The sequence below is a fragment of the Brienomyrus brachyistius genome, unplaced genomic scaffold, assembly GCF_023856365.1.
Source record: "Brienomyrus brachyistius isolate T26 unplaced genomic scaffold, BBRACH_0.4 scaffold44, whole genome shotgun sequence".
NCBI lineage: Eukaryota > Metazoa > Chordata > Actinopteri > Osteoglossiformes > Mormyridae > Brienomyrus > Brienomyrus brachyistius.
The window spans coordinates 1,347,579-1,364,808 of NW_026042319.1; the positions used below are offsets into that span (position 1 = coordinate 1,347,579).

At 58.5% G+C, this 17,230-nt stretch overlaps 2 protein-coding genes across 2 annotated transcripts in view; both read right to left on the minus strand.

Annotated features, from left to right (window-relative positions):
* The window catches only part of si:dkey-100n23.5 (cyclic AMP receptor-like protein A), a 66,261-nt gene that overhangs the window by 30,190 nt on the left and 18,841 nt on the right, over positions 1 to 17,230 (minus strand). Inside the window, 3 exon segments of the mRNA XM_048999166.1 lie at positions 1,424 to 1,462; positions 4,384 to 4,473; positions 13,755 to 13,842. Of these exon segments, the coding sequence (XP_048855123.1) occupies positions 1,424 to 1,462; positions 4,384 to 4,473; positions 13,755 to 13,842 (217 nt within the window).
* On the minus strand, positions 4,480 to 9,227 carry LOC125722900 (proline-rich protein 36-like). Its single transcript, XM_048999153.1, has 2 exons — positions 8,016 to 9,227; positions 4,480 to 7,740 (listed from the first exon to the last, which is right to left on the minus strand). Exon 2 carries the CDS (start codon positions 6,511 to 6,513, stop codon positions 4,867 to 4,869), a length of 1,647 nt encoding a protein of 548 aa, XP_048855110.1. The 5' UTR covers positions 6,514 to 7,740; positions 8,016 to 9,227; the 3' UTR covers positions 4,480 to 4,866.

Below are 17,230 nucleotides of genomic sequence, written 5' to 3' on the forward strand. Positions count from 1 at the left end.
TGCAGACAGGTTAACGAATGCATGTGACCCCCAGTCACTCTGCAGGCACGGGCCACCGCTGGTCCCTGTCCGGCATTGTAGTGCAGCACGATGCAGCCTGTCTGACACATAGCTCTGCCTTTGCGTAGCATTTCTAATCGCTGCAGCCTCCTAGTTAGCATGTCGCGGTGCGGCGCAGGCTAACGTGGGGCTCTGCTCTGCTATCGCACAGCAGCTCCATTAGCCACTACCGCCTAATTAACGTGCCGCGGTATGGCGTAGGCTAACGAAGGGCTCTTCCACCGCACACCAGCTCCATCAGCTGCTACATCCGTAGTTAGCGTAGCATAGCACGCAGCGGTATGGGCTAACGCAGAGCTCTGCCCTGTCATGGCAAGCCATCTGAATTGGCCAGTGTCTCCTAGTGTAGCACAGCATGACACGGGGAGGCGGAGGCTAAAGCAGGGCCCCACCTGCTATTACGCATCATCTTAATAGACTGTTACCCCATAACAGACCTACACATGTGATACACATAATATCACAACATCGCACATAAGGGGAAAAATGATCTAAACTTATCTGTCATCGCACATTAACTGGATGGTGCGGTAATGAGAACCGTTTTAAAATCTATCTGGACTATCTGAGAGGAAATGCACTAAAAGCTCATTCTGTGCAGCGTGTGTGAGTGCAGGGGGTGGGGGGGTGCAGGTACTTTAAGTCACCAGCCAGCCTCAAACTTATGAGAGAGGGATTGGGGGGGGGAGGTGTGAAGGGAGGGGGGCGGCCCTGGTGACAGCGGGACAGCGGAGGGAAGGCAGAGGAACACGGAGCAGACAGCCCGCCCCCACTGTCCCCCCCCGCACTTCATTTTCCGGCGAGAGAGCGAGACGTGACGAATGACAGGGGCGCGCTCGTCGGCATGCTCCCCGCCGCTGCGGGAAAATAACACGACTTTGACAAACATTTCATTTTCCTGCCGCCTCTCTCGCCGATTGCGCTCGCCCGTGCCGAGCCGGCGCCGCGATCGTATTTAACCAGATCAAAGGGGGGGAAGCGGAGGCGCGGCTCTCGCTGAACGCCTTTAATGGCACCGGGGGGGGGGGGGGGGGGGGTGGCGGCTCAGATGTGCCGCGGATGAGAGCGCAGAGCAAACATCAAACAGGGCCTGTCATCGGCACGCTGGAACGAGGCCACCCTGCACTGAGCTGCACTTCCTCATCACCGGACTGCACGGCCCGTTAATGCAGCTGACCGTGACCACGCGCTGTCTGCTGGTCCCCATGACCGTACCGCTGCCTGCGCCGGCTAATCCCCCCCGGGCACATGAGCCCGCGCGGCCCGCCCTCGGCAGCTCGCGGCGACAGGCTCCGCCCTCTGCCCCACTCCACCTGATCCCGCCCAGCCGCACACTTTGATCCCACAGCTGAAGTGTACTTACATCCCAAATCTCCAGGCTACGTGATTGTCTGTGATCCAGCTGGAGGGAGGGAAGGAGGGAAGGAGACAGAAAATTCTGTTACTATGCGTGGAACTGGGACACAGCTGAAGCTATTAATACACAGAGCCAAAAGGGGTGGGGGGGTCCGGTGAAATTACAGAAGTCCTCCACCCCCCATGACAGTCACAAACCCTCCCACCCCCCCGACCTGCGAACACCTGCAGGGCGTCAGGACAGGCAGAGCGTGTTGCTCCACCGCAGGCGTCACGCAATAATTAGGATAATGCTGTAGGACAGTGATTAATGACACGTGCAGTGGTAGGGCGGCTTCCTGGTCCACAACAACGACAGCCCCCCCCCCCCCACCCCCCTCCGCGGCCTGTGGCCCCACTCCGAGAGAAATGGGATCAACAGCAGTTTTGTGTCCTGGAAGCAGAGCGAAACCCCACAATGTGTGTGTGTGTGTGTGTGTGTGTGTAGGGACTAGGAGCCACATCCGGATTAACATGAAGGACAGAAGTGTCTCTGCCTAGGCAGGCCAACAAAGCTCTGTCCCAGCTTAGCTTCCTGTGAGAAAAAAGTAACCGTCCCCCCCCCCCAACTGAGGCTCACTGCGCTGTGACCGCAACATTTCCCAGTTCACCCAGCCTGGAAACGATTAGCCCGTGTTTACGACCAGCGAGGTCAGGCTGGAAAGGGGCACGATCGGGACGGGGAGGGGCGTGGTCAGGATGTGGGGTGTGGTCAGGATGGGGAGGGGCGTGGCCAACACAGAGAGGGGGGTGATTAGATCACGTGACATTCAAGTGGTTGCTATCCCATTATAATCACATAATCTTGACCTTTACTGCACTCCTCCCAGGACAGATATATAAGTGTCACATGTCATGAGGAGTGGCGGGGGCGTGATTCGCCTGGGGGACCGGGGGAGGGTTGCAGACAAGGGGCTTTACCCAGAGGGCCGTGCGGCTGGCGTGTGGCCAGCTCTCCTCCTGCCACATTTATCCTCAGCCCCTTTCCCAGCCTTTTATTCCGCATTAAGAGCCTAAATCCCCAGGAAGGGGGAGGGGGGGAATTTGGAGGTTCTCGCCCCCTGGCAAAGTCACAACTTGCCAAGTTACCAGCATAGCTCACAGGCTCCCAACACTGAAGCGAATCCACGGCGTGGGGTCTGTCTCCCCCGTGCAAATCCGTGTCAGACAGAGACACCGCTGGGTTTCAGGTGGCGGGCTCGACCCAGACGGCCTCTCCTTCCGGAGCCTGTTATTTCGGCCCACATGCCCGATTCTGGATTAAACGCCAGCAGTAACCTGAGCATTGTATGGAGAGCGTGATGCCCTCGGGGGGGGGACGGGGAGGTGGGGGTCCCTGTCCTGTCCTCACAGACAGACCATAAATTCGCTCTGCGCTCACGGAGCCTCTCCTTGAGCTGCGGAGCCACACAAAGAGCAGAAATATGCAATATCGTTCAGGCTGATTCCTCCCACATCGATGCAGCGCCGCGGAGTGCCGAGTTCCCCGTCACCATGGCAACAACCCCCACCCTCCCTGCCGGCTGCACTCGCGCGCGCGCGCGCGCGCACACACACACACACACACACACACACACACACACACACACATGTGCGCGCACACACACACACACACACACACACACACACATGTGCGCGCACACACACACACACACACACACACACACACACACACACACACATGTGCGCGCACACACACACACACACACACACACACATGTGCGCGCACACACACACACACACACACACACACACACACACACACACACATGTGCGCGCACACACACACACACACACACACACACACACACACACACACACACACACATGTGCGCGCACACACACACACACACACACACACACACACACACACACACATGTGCGCACACACACACACACACACACACACACACACACACACACATGTGCGCGCACACCCCACCCCCGCTAAGTTCTGTGCCCCCACCTCACACGTTGCCTGCATCCAAGGCTTCCTGGCTGAAGTACATCAGAGGTCGTGTGGAGGTCAGGCAGCAGGAGGCCCAGTGCAGGGTTCAGTTCATGGCCACGGCGCCACCCTGCCCCCCATCCCCCCCCCCACAGCGGTGGAACAGCCTGCAGGGACAAGCGTCCGTTGCACCCCCCCCCCGCGCTCCCACGGGGCAGCGCGAGCGCACGGCCGCCGGTAATCCCGATCGAACGCCGCCCATCTTCACGCTTGACAGGAGCCGGCGGTTTAAGTCTCACAGGATGTCTCTAATCCGCCCCCCCACCCCCCATATCTGGGACACGGAAGCCTATTTTTAGGCGACTTGAGTTTGACCATTAAGAGGAGAGCTCCAATGGGGGGGTGGGGCGGGCTGCGTCACTAAGCTAACAGTGGCAACGGAGCTGAAAGCGGCGGAAAGACCTGGAAAGAACCAGATGGAACCAGAATGACCCGGAAAGAATAGTAAGACTGGATGGGAACGCAAAGAACCGTCGGGAAAAAACTGGGTCTCCCAGGCGCACTGAAGGAACACCCTCATTATGCTGAGCGAAACCATCTCAGGAAGGCTATTCCCCCAAGACGTGTGTGTGTGTGTGTGTGGGGGGGGCACAAAAAAAGTGTTTCTTCCCAAAATACTGCGGGGGCATTCAACTGGACTGTCCTGCGAGAGGGGGGAACAGGAGTGCCTTTCTGCAGCCTGACCCCAGAGTCCCCCCCCCCAGATGCTGCAGGTACGGCAGGGGTCTCCTAGTGGAGCCACTTCCACAGGTGCTTCCTGCCCTGAGGGGGCACACAGGTCACGCTCCGTTAGGGGCCCTTGTTCGCTCCCTCTTCAAAGCAGGTCTTTCACTGGTGCATTGGAGAGTCCTTTCCTGGACCCACCCCCCTTACTGCGACCTGTATGGCTTTCCCCTCCCTCCCCAGAATGTGCTACTCACCACCATGGTCCAGCTGGTCCGTAGTACCCAGCGAAAAGAGGCAGGCAGGACATCAGCAGAGGCACCCCCCAGGCCAGGACATGGTACGGTCTGAAAAAGAGTGTGTCCAAAGATAAGTGTGTGTGTGTGTGTGTGTGTGGGGGGGGGGGTCATGCCCTTTTGACCCACACTACTTTGATGTGCACCTGCTGTTACTGCTGACTGGTTAATTACACAGATGACCCTCCTGCTCTCTCCAAAACTCTCACTCTCACCCGTGACCCAGCAAGCCCCCGCCCCCTCCCGTGCCGGATGGAAAGCAGCTCCATGAGAACAAGCTGCGACAGAACTCCACCAACACATCACCATCCTGTATTTTTATTCCAGGCTTGACCTCCTGCCTTGGAAAGCTGTGCTTGTAGCCTCCAGCCTTTTGCCTAGAAAATAACGACTGTGTTTAGACAGAGGAAGTCCAGCAGGTATGACTGCCCCAAAAACCAGGCATTAAGAGCCCTGCACTTTGGGGGGGGTGAGCAGCTGGAAAAGATGGAGGAAGAAAGTAGGAGACAGAGAGAGAGGAAGAGAGGGAGAGAGAGAAATGAGAAGATGAGGGGAAGAGGAGAGAGTGACAGAGCAAGGGAGAGAGAGGAATAGACAGACAAAAAAAAGTATCTCAGTGAGATGGACAGTGAAAGAGGGGGACAAACAGTGAGATGAGACAGTGAGAGAGGGGGACAGGCAGTGATAGAGGAGGACAGGCAGTGAGATGAGACAGTGAGAGACAGGGACAGGCAGTGAGAAAGCGGGACAGGTACTGAGATGGAGAGACAGTGAGAGAGGGGGACAGGCAGTGAGAGAGGGGGACAGGCAGTGAGATGGAGAGACAGTGAGAGAGGGGGACAGGCAGTGAGAGAGCGGGACAGGCAGTGAGATGGAGAGACAGTGAGAGAGGGGGACAGGCAGTGATAGAGAGGGACAGGCAGGGAGAGAGCGGGACAGGTAGAGAGATGGAGAGACAGTGAGAGGGGGACAGGCAGAGATAGAGGGGGACACGCAGTGAGAGAGCGGGATAGGCAGTGAGATGGAGAGACAGTGAGAGACAGGGACAGAAAGTGATAGAGGGGGACAGGCAGTGAGATGGAGAGACAGTGAGAGAGGGGGACAGGCAGTGAGATGAGACAGTGAGAGAGGGGGACAGGCAGTGAGAGAGCGGGACAGGTAGTGAGATGGAGAGACAGTGAGAGAGGGGGACAGGCAGTGAGAGAGGGGGACAGGTAGAGAGATGGAGAGACAGTGAGAGACAGGGACAGAAAGTGATAGAGGGGGACAGGCAGTGAGATGGAGAGACAGTGAGAGAGGGGGACAGAAAGTGAGATAAGACAATGAGAGACAGGGACAGGCAGTGAGAGAGCGGGACAGGCAGTGAGATGGAGAGACAGTGAGAGAGGGGGACAGGCAGTGAGATGAGACAGTGAGAGAGGGGGACAGGCAGTGAGAGAGCGGGACAGGTAGTGAGATGGAGAGACAGTGAGAGAGGGGGACAGGCAGTGATAGAGGGGGACAGGCAGTGAGAGAGGGGGACAGGTAGAGAGATGGAGAGACAGTGAGACAGGGACAGAAAGTGATAGAGGGGGACAGGCAGTGAGATGGAGAGACAGTGAGAGAGGGGGACAGAAAGAGAGATAAGACAATGAGAGACAGGGACAGGCAGTGAGAGAGCGGGACAGGCAGTGAGATGGAGAGACAGTGAGAGAGGGGGACAGGCAGTGAGATGAGACAGTAAGAGAGGGGGACAGGCAGTGAGAGAGCGGGACAGGTAGTGAGATGGAGAGACAGTGAGAGAGGGGGGCAGGCAGTGATAGAGGGGGACAGGCAGTGATAGAGGGGGACAGGCAGTGAGAGAGGGGGACAGTGAGAGAGGGGGACAGGCAGTGAGAGAGGGGGACAGTGAGAGAGGGGGACAGGCAGTGAGATGGAGAGACAGAGAGAGAGGGGGACAGGCAGTGAGATGGAGAGACAGAGAGAGAGGGGGACAGGCAGTGAGATGGAGAGACAGAGAGAGAGAGGGGGTACAGACCTGCTAAGCACTGGCATTAATAAAGCTGGATGCTCAAGTGTAAATTTGACAGCGGCCTCGAAGCACCGTGGCATATCTGCGTTCCTCCCTGCTCACTCTGGCCAGAGCAGCCACGGCATCCCAGCGGAAACAACGTCCTGGCTGTGTGCTGCATCTCCTAGTCGACACCGACGATAACTGTGGAGAGCCGCCAGCCAGCAGGCAGGAAAGCCAAGGAGCACAGCAGTTCTCAGATGAAGTTAGGCCGTGGTAAAACACACACACAGAGTCTTAGGAGCATAAACGCTGTGAAAGCCACACCCACAGACAAATACATAGACAGACAGATGGACGAACACTGAGGCTTGCCTCCCGGCTCTGAACTGCAGTGAATCGCCAGTTCGTGTACTCAGTGGCAAAGGACCTTGGGGCTCAGACAAGAAGTGCAGAGTGACCGTCATCCCAGAATCCTCTGTGGCAGCAGAGGACACTAGACTCTGGATGTCGGAACAGCCTTTCCTGTTTAACAACAAGCTAGACAGCCTCATATTCAGCAGCACGGTTCAGTAACCCAGCAGCCTCTGTTGTGGCCATTACTACTAAGACCACCAACAATCCCCTTCCTCGAGTTACTGGGGTACACAGGCCTTCCCTAAAGGTCCAACAGCCGAGCTTTCTGACAATGAGTGGCGGCCCAGAGCCTGCAGGTCAGCTGCTCCAGTGAAACATGCTTCCCTGTAGCCCGTACTGATGGCACGTTACCCACCCTGGCTTTTCGGCGATGGCGTGGACAAACAGTGTGGTGGTGAAGGACAGACGCCGGCCTACGCCGGGCTTTCCGGAAGCTTCCTGACACCCCGCTGCGCGGAGCGTGTTCCGCCACGGTTGCCTCCGCGTCTGACTTTAAGTAGACAGCAATTAGGGCAGGATAATTCGCGGCATCTATTATATTCCGAGCAGAGACTTCGTGAGCTTGGGGGGGGGGGGGGTGCTCGCTGTCAGCTGCGCCGTCATTTGAACGGGCTATTAGAGCAGGATTTAGTGCATTCATCGTGTGTGTGTGTGTGTGTGTGTGTGTGTGTGAGAGAGAGAGAGAGAGAGAGAGAGAGAGAGAGAGAAGCACGGGGCTCAGCCAGCGCTCATCGGGACGTGACGGTGCCCCCAGATGAGTCATCAGGCACGAAGCGGGAAGCAGCAAACAGAGCGTAGCGGCGTCCTGCTGCAGCCGGGGGGCCGGGGGGCCGGGCGCCATGCGATGATGGGGGTGGGCCCAGCCGACGCGAGGTCAGCTCGGATGCCGGGAGCGGCCATGGCATGGGATGCTGAACCGAGCGCGGAATCGGAAATGAAAGAGTACAGTGAGAGTTCGGGGGGGGGTCACCTAACAAGCACCACTCTCTGGTTACCCCTCCCCCCGCCACCCGCACCCACCCACGTATTCAGCCCAGCACCTGTCACTGAAGACGCGGGGAAATAAAGGTGCTTCCCCCTCAGACCACAGGGGTGTGGGGGGGGGGTTGACGCAAGCCATATGTAATTAAAAAAAAGAGAGAAAACAGCTATTTGTATCTAAGAGAAAACAATGATAAAAGATAACCTTTTCATCTGCCTCCCCCGCATTGATCCCTGCTCTTTCAGACTGCTGGCACCAGCACATCGCGGCAGCAGACTGCTGTCAGCCCAAATAAAAGCTGCATCCCAGAGCGAAAGAATCCCTGCATTTTTCAGCGTATCTCTCTGCCCGGGAGCATCAAGACGCCAGGCGTTCCCGGAAATGCCGGCGGTCCCTGGGAAGCCGGGAGTCTGCCGCCCCACGCGTTGTCAAGCCGTCGTCGTCACGGTGACCGGCACCATCCGCTAGAGCGATCCGTCATCCCGACATCTCACAGACCCACGGTGGAATCGGGTGCAGGGAAGCGCGTGACGCAGTTCATTTCGGGTCAGTTCTACGTTCAGGAACGTTAAACGCAGCACGTGACCTTCGTCCACAGGCTGAGATGGCCCTGGGGGGGGGGGGGGCATCTCAGTGTTGAGGGAGCTGGAGTGGGCGGTCTGTACAGATGAAGAAAAAAAATACTCAGTGACATCCTGACGAAGTGCAGATTCAGCTGGGCGAGGTGTCCGGTGGGGGGGGCAAAAGGACGCGGCCGGATCCCAAGGCAGGAAACTGTGTTCGCACTTTTACATGGGGGAGGCAGCACAGAGGCATTCAATGTGATAAAATCTGACCCTAACACATGCAGCGTCTCTTTAACACGTCTGTGACGGGACAGCAGAATAAATGGACGAGAGCCACACACACACACACACACACACACACACACACACACGTGTTGCCGGGTCGGCCTCGAACCCGCAGCCGCTCAGGCATGTGGCCACACGACTGCCGGCCAGCCCACCCGCCAAGCTGTCCATCCTTACGGGGGTAACAGGCGACTGCGCAACGGCTTCACTGCACGCGCTGAGTGGGAGCGGAAGGCTGTCAGGAAATCGATGCTCCCCGGGGGAGATGAGGGGGTGCGGAGTGGAGAGCAGGCTTAATGAGCCTCAGACAGACAGACACACACACACACACGCACACACACACACACACACACACACACAATCTCCCTCTCTCCCACAATCTTTCCCTGTCACACACACCAACATGACGCAAACCCTGGCCGTCCAAATGACTGCTGGGTGATAGGAATGGGGGAGACAGGAAGGACATCTGGGCCTGGGGGGGGCATGGGAACAGTTTGCAGCCCATGACACGCACTCACAGGGCGCCAACGAGTGCCCTGCAGCCTATTGGGTCTTCTGGGCCGGAGCTGGAACCCCCCCCCCCCCACTCAGGCTCCTTGCCGGGCCGTTAATCAGTTGTGACATCATTACTTTTTAATTAACATCTTCACATTAACGGGATTTTCGCTCTCGGATTTATGGTGCTGCCGCATGCTGACGCCGACGGGGAAAACAGGGCTGATCTTACGGGCGTCCGGCCAGACGCCGCCAATGCCGCCGGCCCGTCTCCCAGGACACGGAGGACACCCCCAGGCGGAAACACGCAGCGTCGCCGCCCCCTCACTGGTATGAACACAGCGGGAGCGTCGCCCCCCCTGAAGCATGCCACCCAGCCAACCTCTCCCGCCACCGAGAGCAGACCCCTGCTTCTCAGCTGTTGGTATGGCAACACCTATCGTCGGTCTTCCCACCCATGGCCAAGGCTGTTATGTACATCAACCGGGGCGAGCAGAGTGGCTCCCTGAGCGGGACGCATTTAAGACCTGAACCCCCGCAGGGAGCGTGACAGAGTGAGTGTGAGCTTACAGGAATGGGTCGAATTTACACCACTGGGGCACTTCTGGACTCCCTGAGTGCGTCTTTGTGATTTGTCTGCCTTTCTCAGTGTGAAAACACGGGCTAGGTGGGCGGAGCCAAGGAGCGCCTGCCTTGCGTGTGTGTGTGTGTGTGTGTGTAAATACTGGCGGGGCGTAGACACACTCAGAATTAATAACAAGGGAGGAATTTAAGCACTTAAACACCCCAGAATCAAACACTTTCCAGGTTATTCCTGGTGTGCAGGTTTTATATTCAGTCCCATCTTTAACTCTCCCCCCCCCCCCACTGACCACCGGGGGGGGGCAGCTAAGTTCGCCCTTTAAACAGACGTACATCTTGAGTAAACAGAAAGACGTCGCAGGTAAACAGTAATACATCAGCGAACACACCCCATCGCCGAGTGCCCCCACATCCCTCCACATCTCCGCTGCTGTCAGAGGCGTGAGCCCCGAAGACACGAAAAGCTGCGGGAGGGTGAGGCACACAGGCGCACGCGCACACAGAGTACCCCAGAGGCGTCACGCAGCGTGATTTAACAAATAGGACCCTGCGAGGGAAGTGGAAAGCGGCAGATCTGTCTGGGAAGGAGAGTCGGAGCGTGCAGGAATCCCACTGGCACAGCGTGAAGCCCGTGGGCCTCAGCCACGACGAGAGCGCGGTCCGGCCTGCATGAGTGGGAACACATGTAACGCTGACTCAGGCACAGACGAGCGGAGGCGCTGCTGCAAGCACGTCTGCGTGTGCGGGTCCCCAAAAGCAATCGGCAGAGCAACACAGGTCCCCACAGAGCATGGGACAGGAATCCCAGTCTGCCTTGCAGTATCCATTTCCCGCCTACTGTCTTCTCTGGGAATTTCAGCTCATTTGGGAAGTCTGAGTGCTCTTAGGCTAGGTAGAGCCTTGGCTTGGCGCGGTCCGGGCGTGAATGCTCCTCACAAAGGTGCATCATGGCGACCGTGAAGTCCTCAGATGACCGAAAGTGACGAAGAAGCGGAAGGAGCCCTTCCCGCTCGCGACGCGTCGGAGGCTGTTTCTCACTGCATGCACGGCCTCGACAGCGGCCACTCACGCACTTCCTGCTGTCATCCTTTGGTGTGGGGGGGAATGTTTCCAGCGGAGGGCCGACAGACTGCTAACAGCGCCGCAGCGGCGCTCGGAGGAGCTGCCAAGAGTGTCACGCCTGTGCCGCCTTTGCTGCCGTTACTGCCTGCAGACACCCGCGCAGCACGCACACACACACACACACGGACACTCGCATTTACACTCAGGCATAAACACAGACGTACGCACGCAGAAACAGGCACACAGGCAGCCCGTCTTAGTGGTCGCGGCAGAGCTAGACACCCCCCATCATTTTAAAAGATTAAAATCTCCCCCCCCCGGACCTCCACTTCCAAGAACGCTAAACGATTACAGGGCCTTAAACGTGGAAAATGTCTAATCAGCAAGAGGTCACCGCCAAGGAGAGCAGAGGGGCGGGGCTGAGCTGAGTGGGCGGGGCAGATGGGTACACTGCCTTTCACCACGCCTCCTTTCTGTTTAACAGAGGCCATCACTAACGTCGTCTCACTTCTTCATTGAGGTGTCAGTCGGGTTTTAATTAAAATCTCTTCCCTCTCCACCACCCAGTCACCCACCCACCCCCCAGTAATCTATGAAGCACTGGGTCCCAGCGCTGCGGCATCACCCCCACCCCCACCTGTGGCTCCAGGACGTGACCAGCCCCACTTTGCAGTAGGTATGGAATCCCCACCCCAAACGCTGTGGTTCCTCTCTTGTCATGAGACCCCTCCCCCAACCGAACATGGACAGGCTCTGCTAGGCAGGAATGTTCACAGGGCTACATTAGGCGTCATGATCTCAGGCAGTGCACATTCCCCTGAGTGTCCGCCTCTGTGTCTGTATCTGTGTCAGTATCACCTGCTAGTATCTGTCTGCGTCTGTCAGTATCACAGGGTGCGATTCTGTGTCAGTATCAGTGTGTGTGTCTGTGTCAGTATCAGTGTGTGTGCATGCATGTGTGTGTCCGTGTCGATATCAGAGTGTCTGTGTGTGTGTGTGTGCCTGTGTCTGTACTGCAGTGTGTGTTTGTGTCAGCATCTCAGTGTGTGTATCTGTGTCAGTATCTGTCTCAGTGTGTGTGTCTGTATGTGTCAGTATTACAGTGTGTGTCAGCATCTGTGTCAGTGTGTGTTTTTGTGTGCTTGTGTCAGCATTGCAGTGTGTATCTATGTGTCTATGACTGTACCCCAGTGTGTGTCCTGAGGGAGGGGGGCACTGACTAGCCCAGTCAGGCCCCCAGGGTAAACCATGGCCAAGCACCAGCACTGTCCGTCCGTTTACAGCCTGGCTGAAGTCCTTCTGGCGCTCCGCCTCGCCTGCCCCCCCCACAAGCAGCTCCAGGGCCCCTATTAGGCGCTGTGTTGGCTGCCATCCAGCCGAACACAAAGATCCAGTGAAACGGGCATTCTGCGTGAAGGGGCTCAGCACTGCCTGCCTGGCACCTGTGGGCATCGGGTGCCCCGGCGAGTGTACGACCACGTGTGCATGACTGCGTGTGCGTGACCGTGTGTATCTGCGTGTGAGCTCATGTGCACAAGAGTGTGCAAGAGGCTTGCCCAGTTGCCAAAAAGCCGGCCAAGCACGATCGGATTCAGGACCGAAAGCTCTCAGAGAGGAGCATCATGGACAACATCTCCCCCCACCTACCTCCACCCACCCCCACCCAAATGGATCCACAACCTTATGGAACACCCTGTCAGCTTGTCAACAACACATCAGCCTGAGAAAGACAGCAAGGTAGGGAGAGAGAGAGAGGGAGAGAGAGAGGGAGAGAGAGAGAGGGAGAGAGAGAGAGGGAGAGAGAGAGGGAGACAGGCATGAGCTGGACAGAAGGCACCCCCCCCTCCTGTGGGGCCCTGGGCCGCTGAGTCAGGCCTGCAGAGGGCTCCTGATGACTGGGCATTAACCCCCCACCCCTGTAGTCACCTCCACCCCCCCCTCGCAGAGCCAATTAAGCTGGAGATCATTAACTCATTAGAGAGCAGCAGGGATCTGCTCCCTGCCAGCGCACTCGCTAATGGGGAGGAAATCACTGCACAACCTGGGCCTGGAGGAGGGCAATCAGCACTGCGCATGCAGCTCAGCGCCGGGGCAGAGGGGGCTGTTTACACACAGAGTGGCGGCGGCGGGGGGTGGTCCGGAGGGAAGAACTGAGCAGGACCGTGCCAGAACCGGGCCGGCCTCAAGTTCTCCCACTTGCTCAGGGGCATCATTCAGGAAAACATAACTGACAGGGAATAACGGGAATCACGCTGGGGGGGGGGGGGGGGCACAGGTCCGTGGGCGGGGGCCGACTGTCAAGGCAAATCGGCCGGCTTCCTCCCACTAATCAGACCCCCCGCTGCCCAGGGGGCCCACCGCTGTGGGGGGTAACAGCAGCCGGGCTTGAAGGACGGCATCTGTATGGTGGGGGGGTGGTAACGGGGCCCGACTCCTGCGAGGAGAAAACAGCCACACGCCTGGCGCTGACTCATCGCAGGAATCGGCGAGTGCCGGCGGGATCAACGTGGCGGGCGGGTGGCGCGCGGGGGGGGAAGGGGCGACAAACAATAGGACCCCCCCCCCCCCACACGGTGTCACGGCTGGCTATCGGGGGATCTGACGGTGCCGGGGGAGCTGACTGGGGGCGGGTGGAGAGAGCGTCGGGGGGGGGAACAGCAGGATGGATGTTGCGAGGCTGTCGGCGCAGCGGCGGCGGGCTGAGCCTCATCGCGGAGCTCGACAGCCGCGTCAAACGGGGGAGACGGCGCGTGTCAGGAGGAGCCCTGTGCGTTAGCTGTGCGCTTTCATGGCTCTGTGCTCCGTGGGCGGCCTGCCGGATCATCGGGGCGGGGGAGGAAGAGGCAGCTCTGGGAACAGGCTGCGGCTCGGAGGCAGCAGGGGGCTGGGCTCCACACACACACACACACACACACACACGCACACACAAAGAACAGCAGGGGGCGCTCACATCGTGTACTGCTCTGTCCGCATCTCCTTCACAAGGTTGGCGTAGAGGTTGACAGTGATGAGACAGACCCAGGCCAGGGCGCACCAATCTGCAGGGATGAGAAGAAACAACAAAGGCCTCCTGTTACGTGCAGGCCCGGGGGGGGGGGGGTTCGGGGGGGTCCCGAAAGGAGGGGGGCACAGCCCAACAGGCAGCCCCCGGCGCAGGCCCGCCGGTCACCGCGACTCCCCGTTTTTAATCGCATTCAGCTCATTTCCATGCATGGGGCTGCGCTGTGGCAGCAGTTGCATCATTTTGCAGGATGTTTGCAGAGAGACCGAGGGGGGGGGAGGGGTGAGCGGAGGTGGGAGGGGGTAAAAAGTCTTTGAAGCTCCTAACATCCTCGGTGTGTACGCGGCCTGAACCCGCGGAAAGGACAAGCCGGGCCAGCGTCGTTTCCTCTTATTATGGGATTGTTGTGAAGGTGCTTCCTGGTGCCGGGCTTGGGGGGGGAAGAACAGAGTTGGTGGTGGGGGGGGGGTAATCTGATCGCGCTCCAAGGCTACCCACTGAATAATTCAGCTAATGGCTGATTGGTTTCAAGGATAACGGCCGTGCAATCACTCAATACACTGAGGATGGGGGGTGGGGGGCTGCGGTTACTGCCGGGAAGGAAGGAGCGTGGCAGCAGCCGGGGGGGGGCGGGGGGCACTGACGCACATTACTTTTCTCCTGCTTGTACGGAATGCGCTCTGCGGAAGGTCTCTGGGATCATTTGTGCCAATCCCCCCCCCCCCCCCCCCGCCCCCACCCCCAGCCCCAGCCCCAGCCCCTCCCCTTGATAGACTCTGCATGGCCCGAATGACCTCAGTCCAGGATGACAACATACATTTACTGCGTGCAGAAGAGTCATCTGGGGGTGAAGGTGAAATGAAGAAAGAAAAAAGAAAAAAAAAAAAAGAGATCGATCCCAAATTGCAGGACCAGTGCATCCGAACAAATCGCACTCCTAAGTCTGAGAGCGGCGGTCAAAACGGCCAGCGGAACAGCACTGCTGAGAGACGCTGGCGAAAAACAAAGGCGGGAGAAAACATCTGCTGGGGAGAAGGAGCGCCTGGGGAGAGGGACTCCCGCCGCCACCTCCGGAATGCCTCGCAAAGACAGCGTGTTTTGTTCCAACACACTTGCTAACAATTTAATGAGGCCTGAGAGAGACTTGGCAGAGCCCGAAACCTGGACTGACGAGCCAATCAGACGCAAGCACCCAGACCGCCGGGTAATTTATCCGCGGCGGTCCGGCTCCTCCCCTTGGAAACCGGGGGGGATGTCACGCAGACCTACACCTCCTATGCCGACATGTATCCCGTCCAGTGGAGACACCGATTCCAGCAGCACTTATGAAGTTACTCTTGCGCTGTGTGTAGCATATTCATCTGGTTTTGGCAACCTCACATACATCAGCCATGGAACAGAAAAGGTCAACCAGATCTGGTCCTCAAGGGTTTCAACTCAACCTCAGCTCATAAATGCTTTAATAACAGCCTCATTTCCCGCCTTCCTGACCAAGACGAGCAGCTGCAAGATGGATGGATGGATGGATGGACCACGATTAGGTAGGAACTCTTGCCCTTCAGGATTAGAATCAATCAGGGCCTCAGGACCAGGACCTACATTAGGCAGAAACCAGAGGACCCGTGAGCTGGATTGCAGTAGTGAGAACACAACAGTGTCAACAAGCAGAAAACGGGTCAAGTTTCTGTGAATAGGATGGGGGGGGGGGGGGGGCGTGTGATTTCACATCCAGCACGAGAGCCCCCCCTCTACCTCTTTCGCATCCCCCCACCCCCACCTCTCCCCGCATCTGTCTCTCCTGCACGCTCTCCTGTCTCACCATCATGAGTGGGCTGAAGGCCATGCTTTTGGAGGGTGGTCTATGGGGTTAGACGAGTTCAAAGACCGTCTGGCGAACGTGGTGTCCGCGCCACGCGAAGGTGAGGGGGCCGAAGTCGGGGGGACGTGCCGAGCGCCGCCCACTCCGCTTTGGCGTTAATAAAAGCCCTAACCAGCACATCTGTTACGGCGCCAGGCTGCAATGGCCGCAGTCCAGCCATTCACAGCAAAAACAAAGGACTTTGCCTTTGTAAAGTGTGTCATTAAATGACAGCAGAGGCTGCCGTGAATCACAGGGTGCGCGGAGCAGCACTTCCGATAAACGGCTGTATGCGCCACGTCGGAATCGGCCATAAGGCCGCCGGGCCACGCTGATGGATGTGACTGCCGCAGGAAGTGATGCGTGAACAATATTAACTGGAAAATGACAGAGGGGCGGGGATGGTGGGCCCTCTCCAGGTTGGCACGGGCAGGCATGGGGGTCGGTGGCATTTACTGAAATCACGCAGGACATGCCAGTGCAAGAGCAGGCAGGATTTCTACACCCAGACCGCGTGCGCTGATGTCCGAGGGGGGGCCCCCTATGGGGGGGGTGAGACGCTCACAGCGCCGAAAGGGGAAATTCCTCTATTCAAGTCCAGACGTGGAAGCTGCTTCGCTCTCTGCTACAAAGCTTTGAAAAGCTGCCAGGCTGCCCGTGAGTCACCAAGTGGGGGGGGGGGCAGAGGAGGCCCGGCCATCTATCACTGCCGAGCAGAGCAGGCGCAGCGCTGCCAGAGCCGTCAACCAGAACAAGGGATGCTGTCACACTGCTGCCCCCAGGCCGGCCAAGGACAGACAGGCCCGCGCGGAGCCGTGAGGAGGACAGCCACGCTCCGTCACCATGGCCGCCGCCCCGCAGGCATCCGCCAACCCGGCACCGACGCCAAACAGCGGGCCGGGCCAAGGGGCCGGCAAGCGGTGCCCCGCCAACGACACAATCCGCGCAAACGAGGCCCCCCCCTTACCCGGACGCTGTGCCGTGAGCCAGAACCGCGACCGCAGACGACGACCGCCAGCGGACTCCCTGGACGGAGACTGCGGAGGGGCCAGCGGAGCCAGAGCGAGTGAACAGCTGCGCGCCTGACCCGAAATCCGATCCTCCCCATTCATCAGAGCCATTACTGTCTCCGCGGTGGCACCGCGCCCCCCCCCCCCCCCCCAAGAAACGGGACGTCGCGCTGGCGCACACGTGGCCGCATTATTCAGCGGCGCCACACGGAAGCCCGAGGATCGGGCACGTGTCACATTTATGCAGCTTTACCAGACGCGTTCAGACAGACGGGCCGTCGCACCCGGGGGAAGGGGGGGTGGGGGGGTGGGGGCGCTTGGCTTCCCGGTGAGTCATTTCTGACAGGCGCGATCCAGCACTTCCCAGAAAAATAACCTGCAATTTTCACCTCCCGCCCAGGATATCAGGCTGAAAGAACACGGCGATGGTCAGGGCTGGGGAAGTTCACACCTCACTGTGGTCCCAAGCAAACACACACACACACACACACACACACACACACACACACACAAATGTTGGTGTACCTATCTAAATGGGGGCCATCCATTCATTTTCT

Excerpts from the sequence above, each read along its gene's own strand:
- LOC125722900 (XM_048999153.1), bottom strand. The coding sequence starts at position 6,513 with ATGCCACGGTGCTTCGAGGCCGCTGTCAAATTTACACTTGAGCATCCA.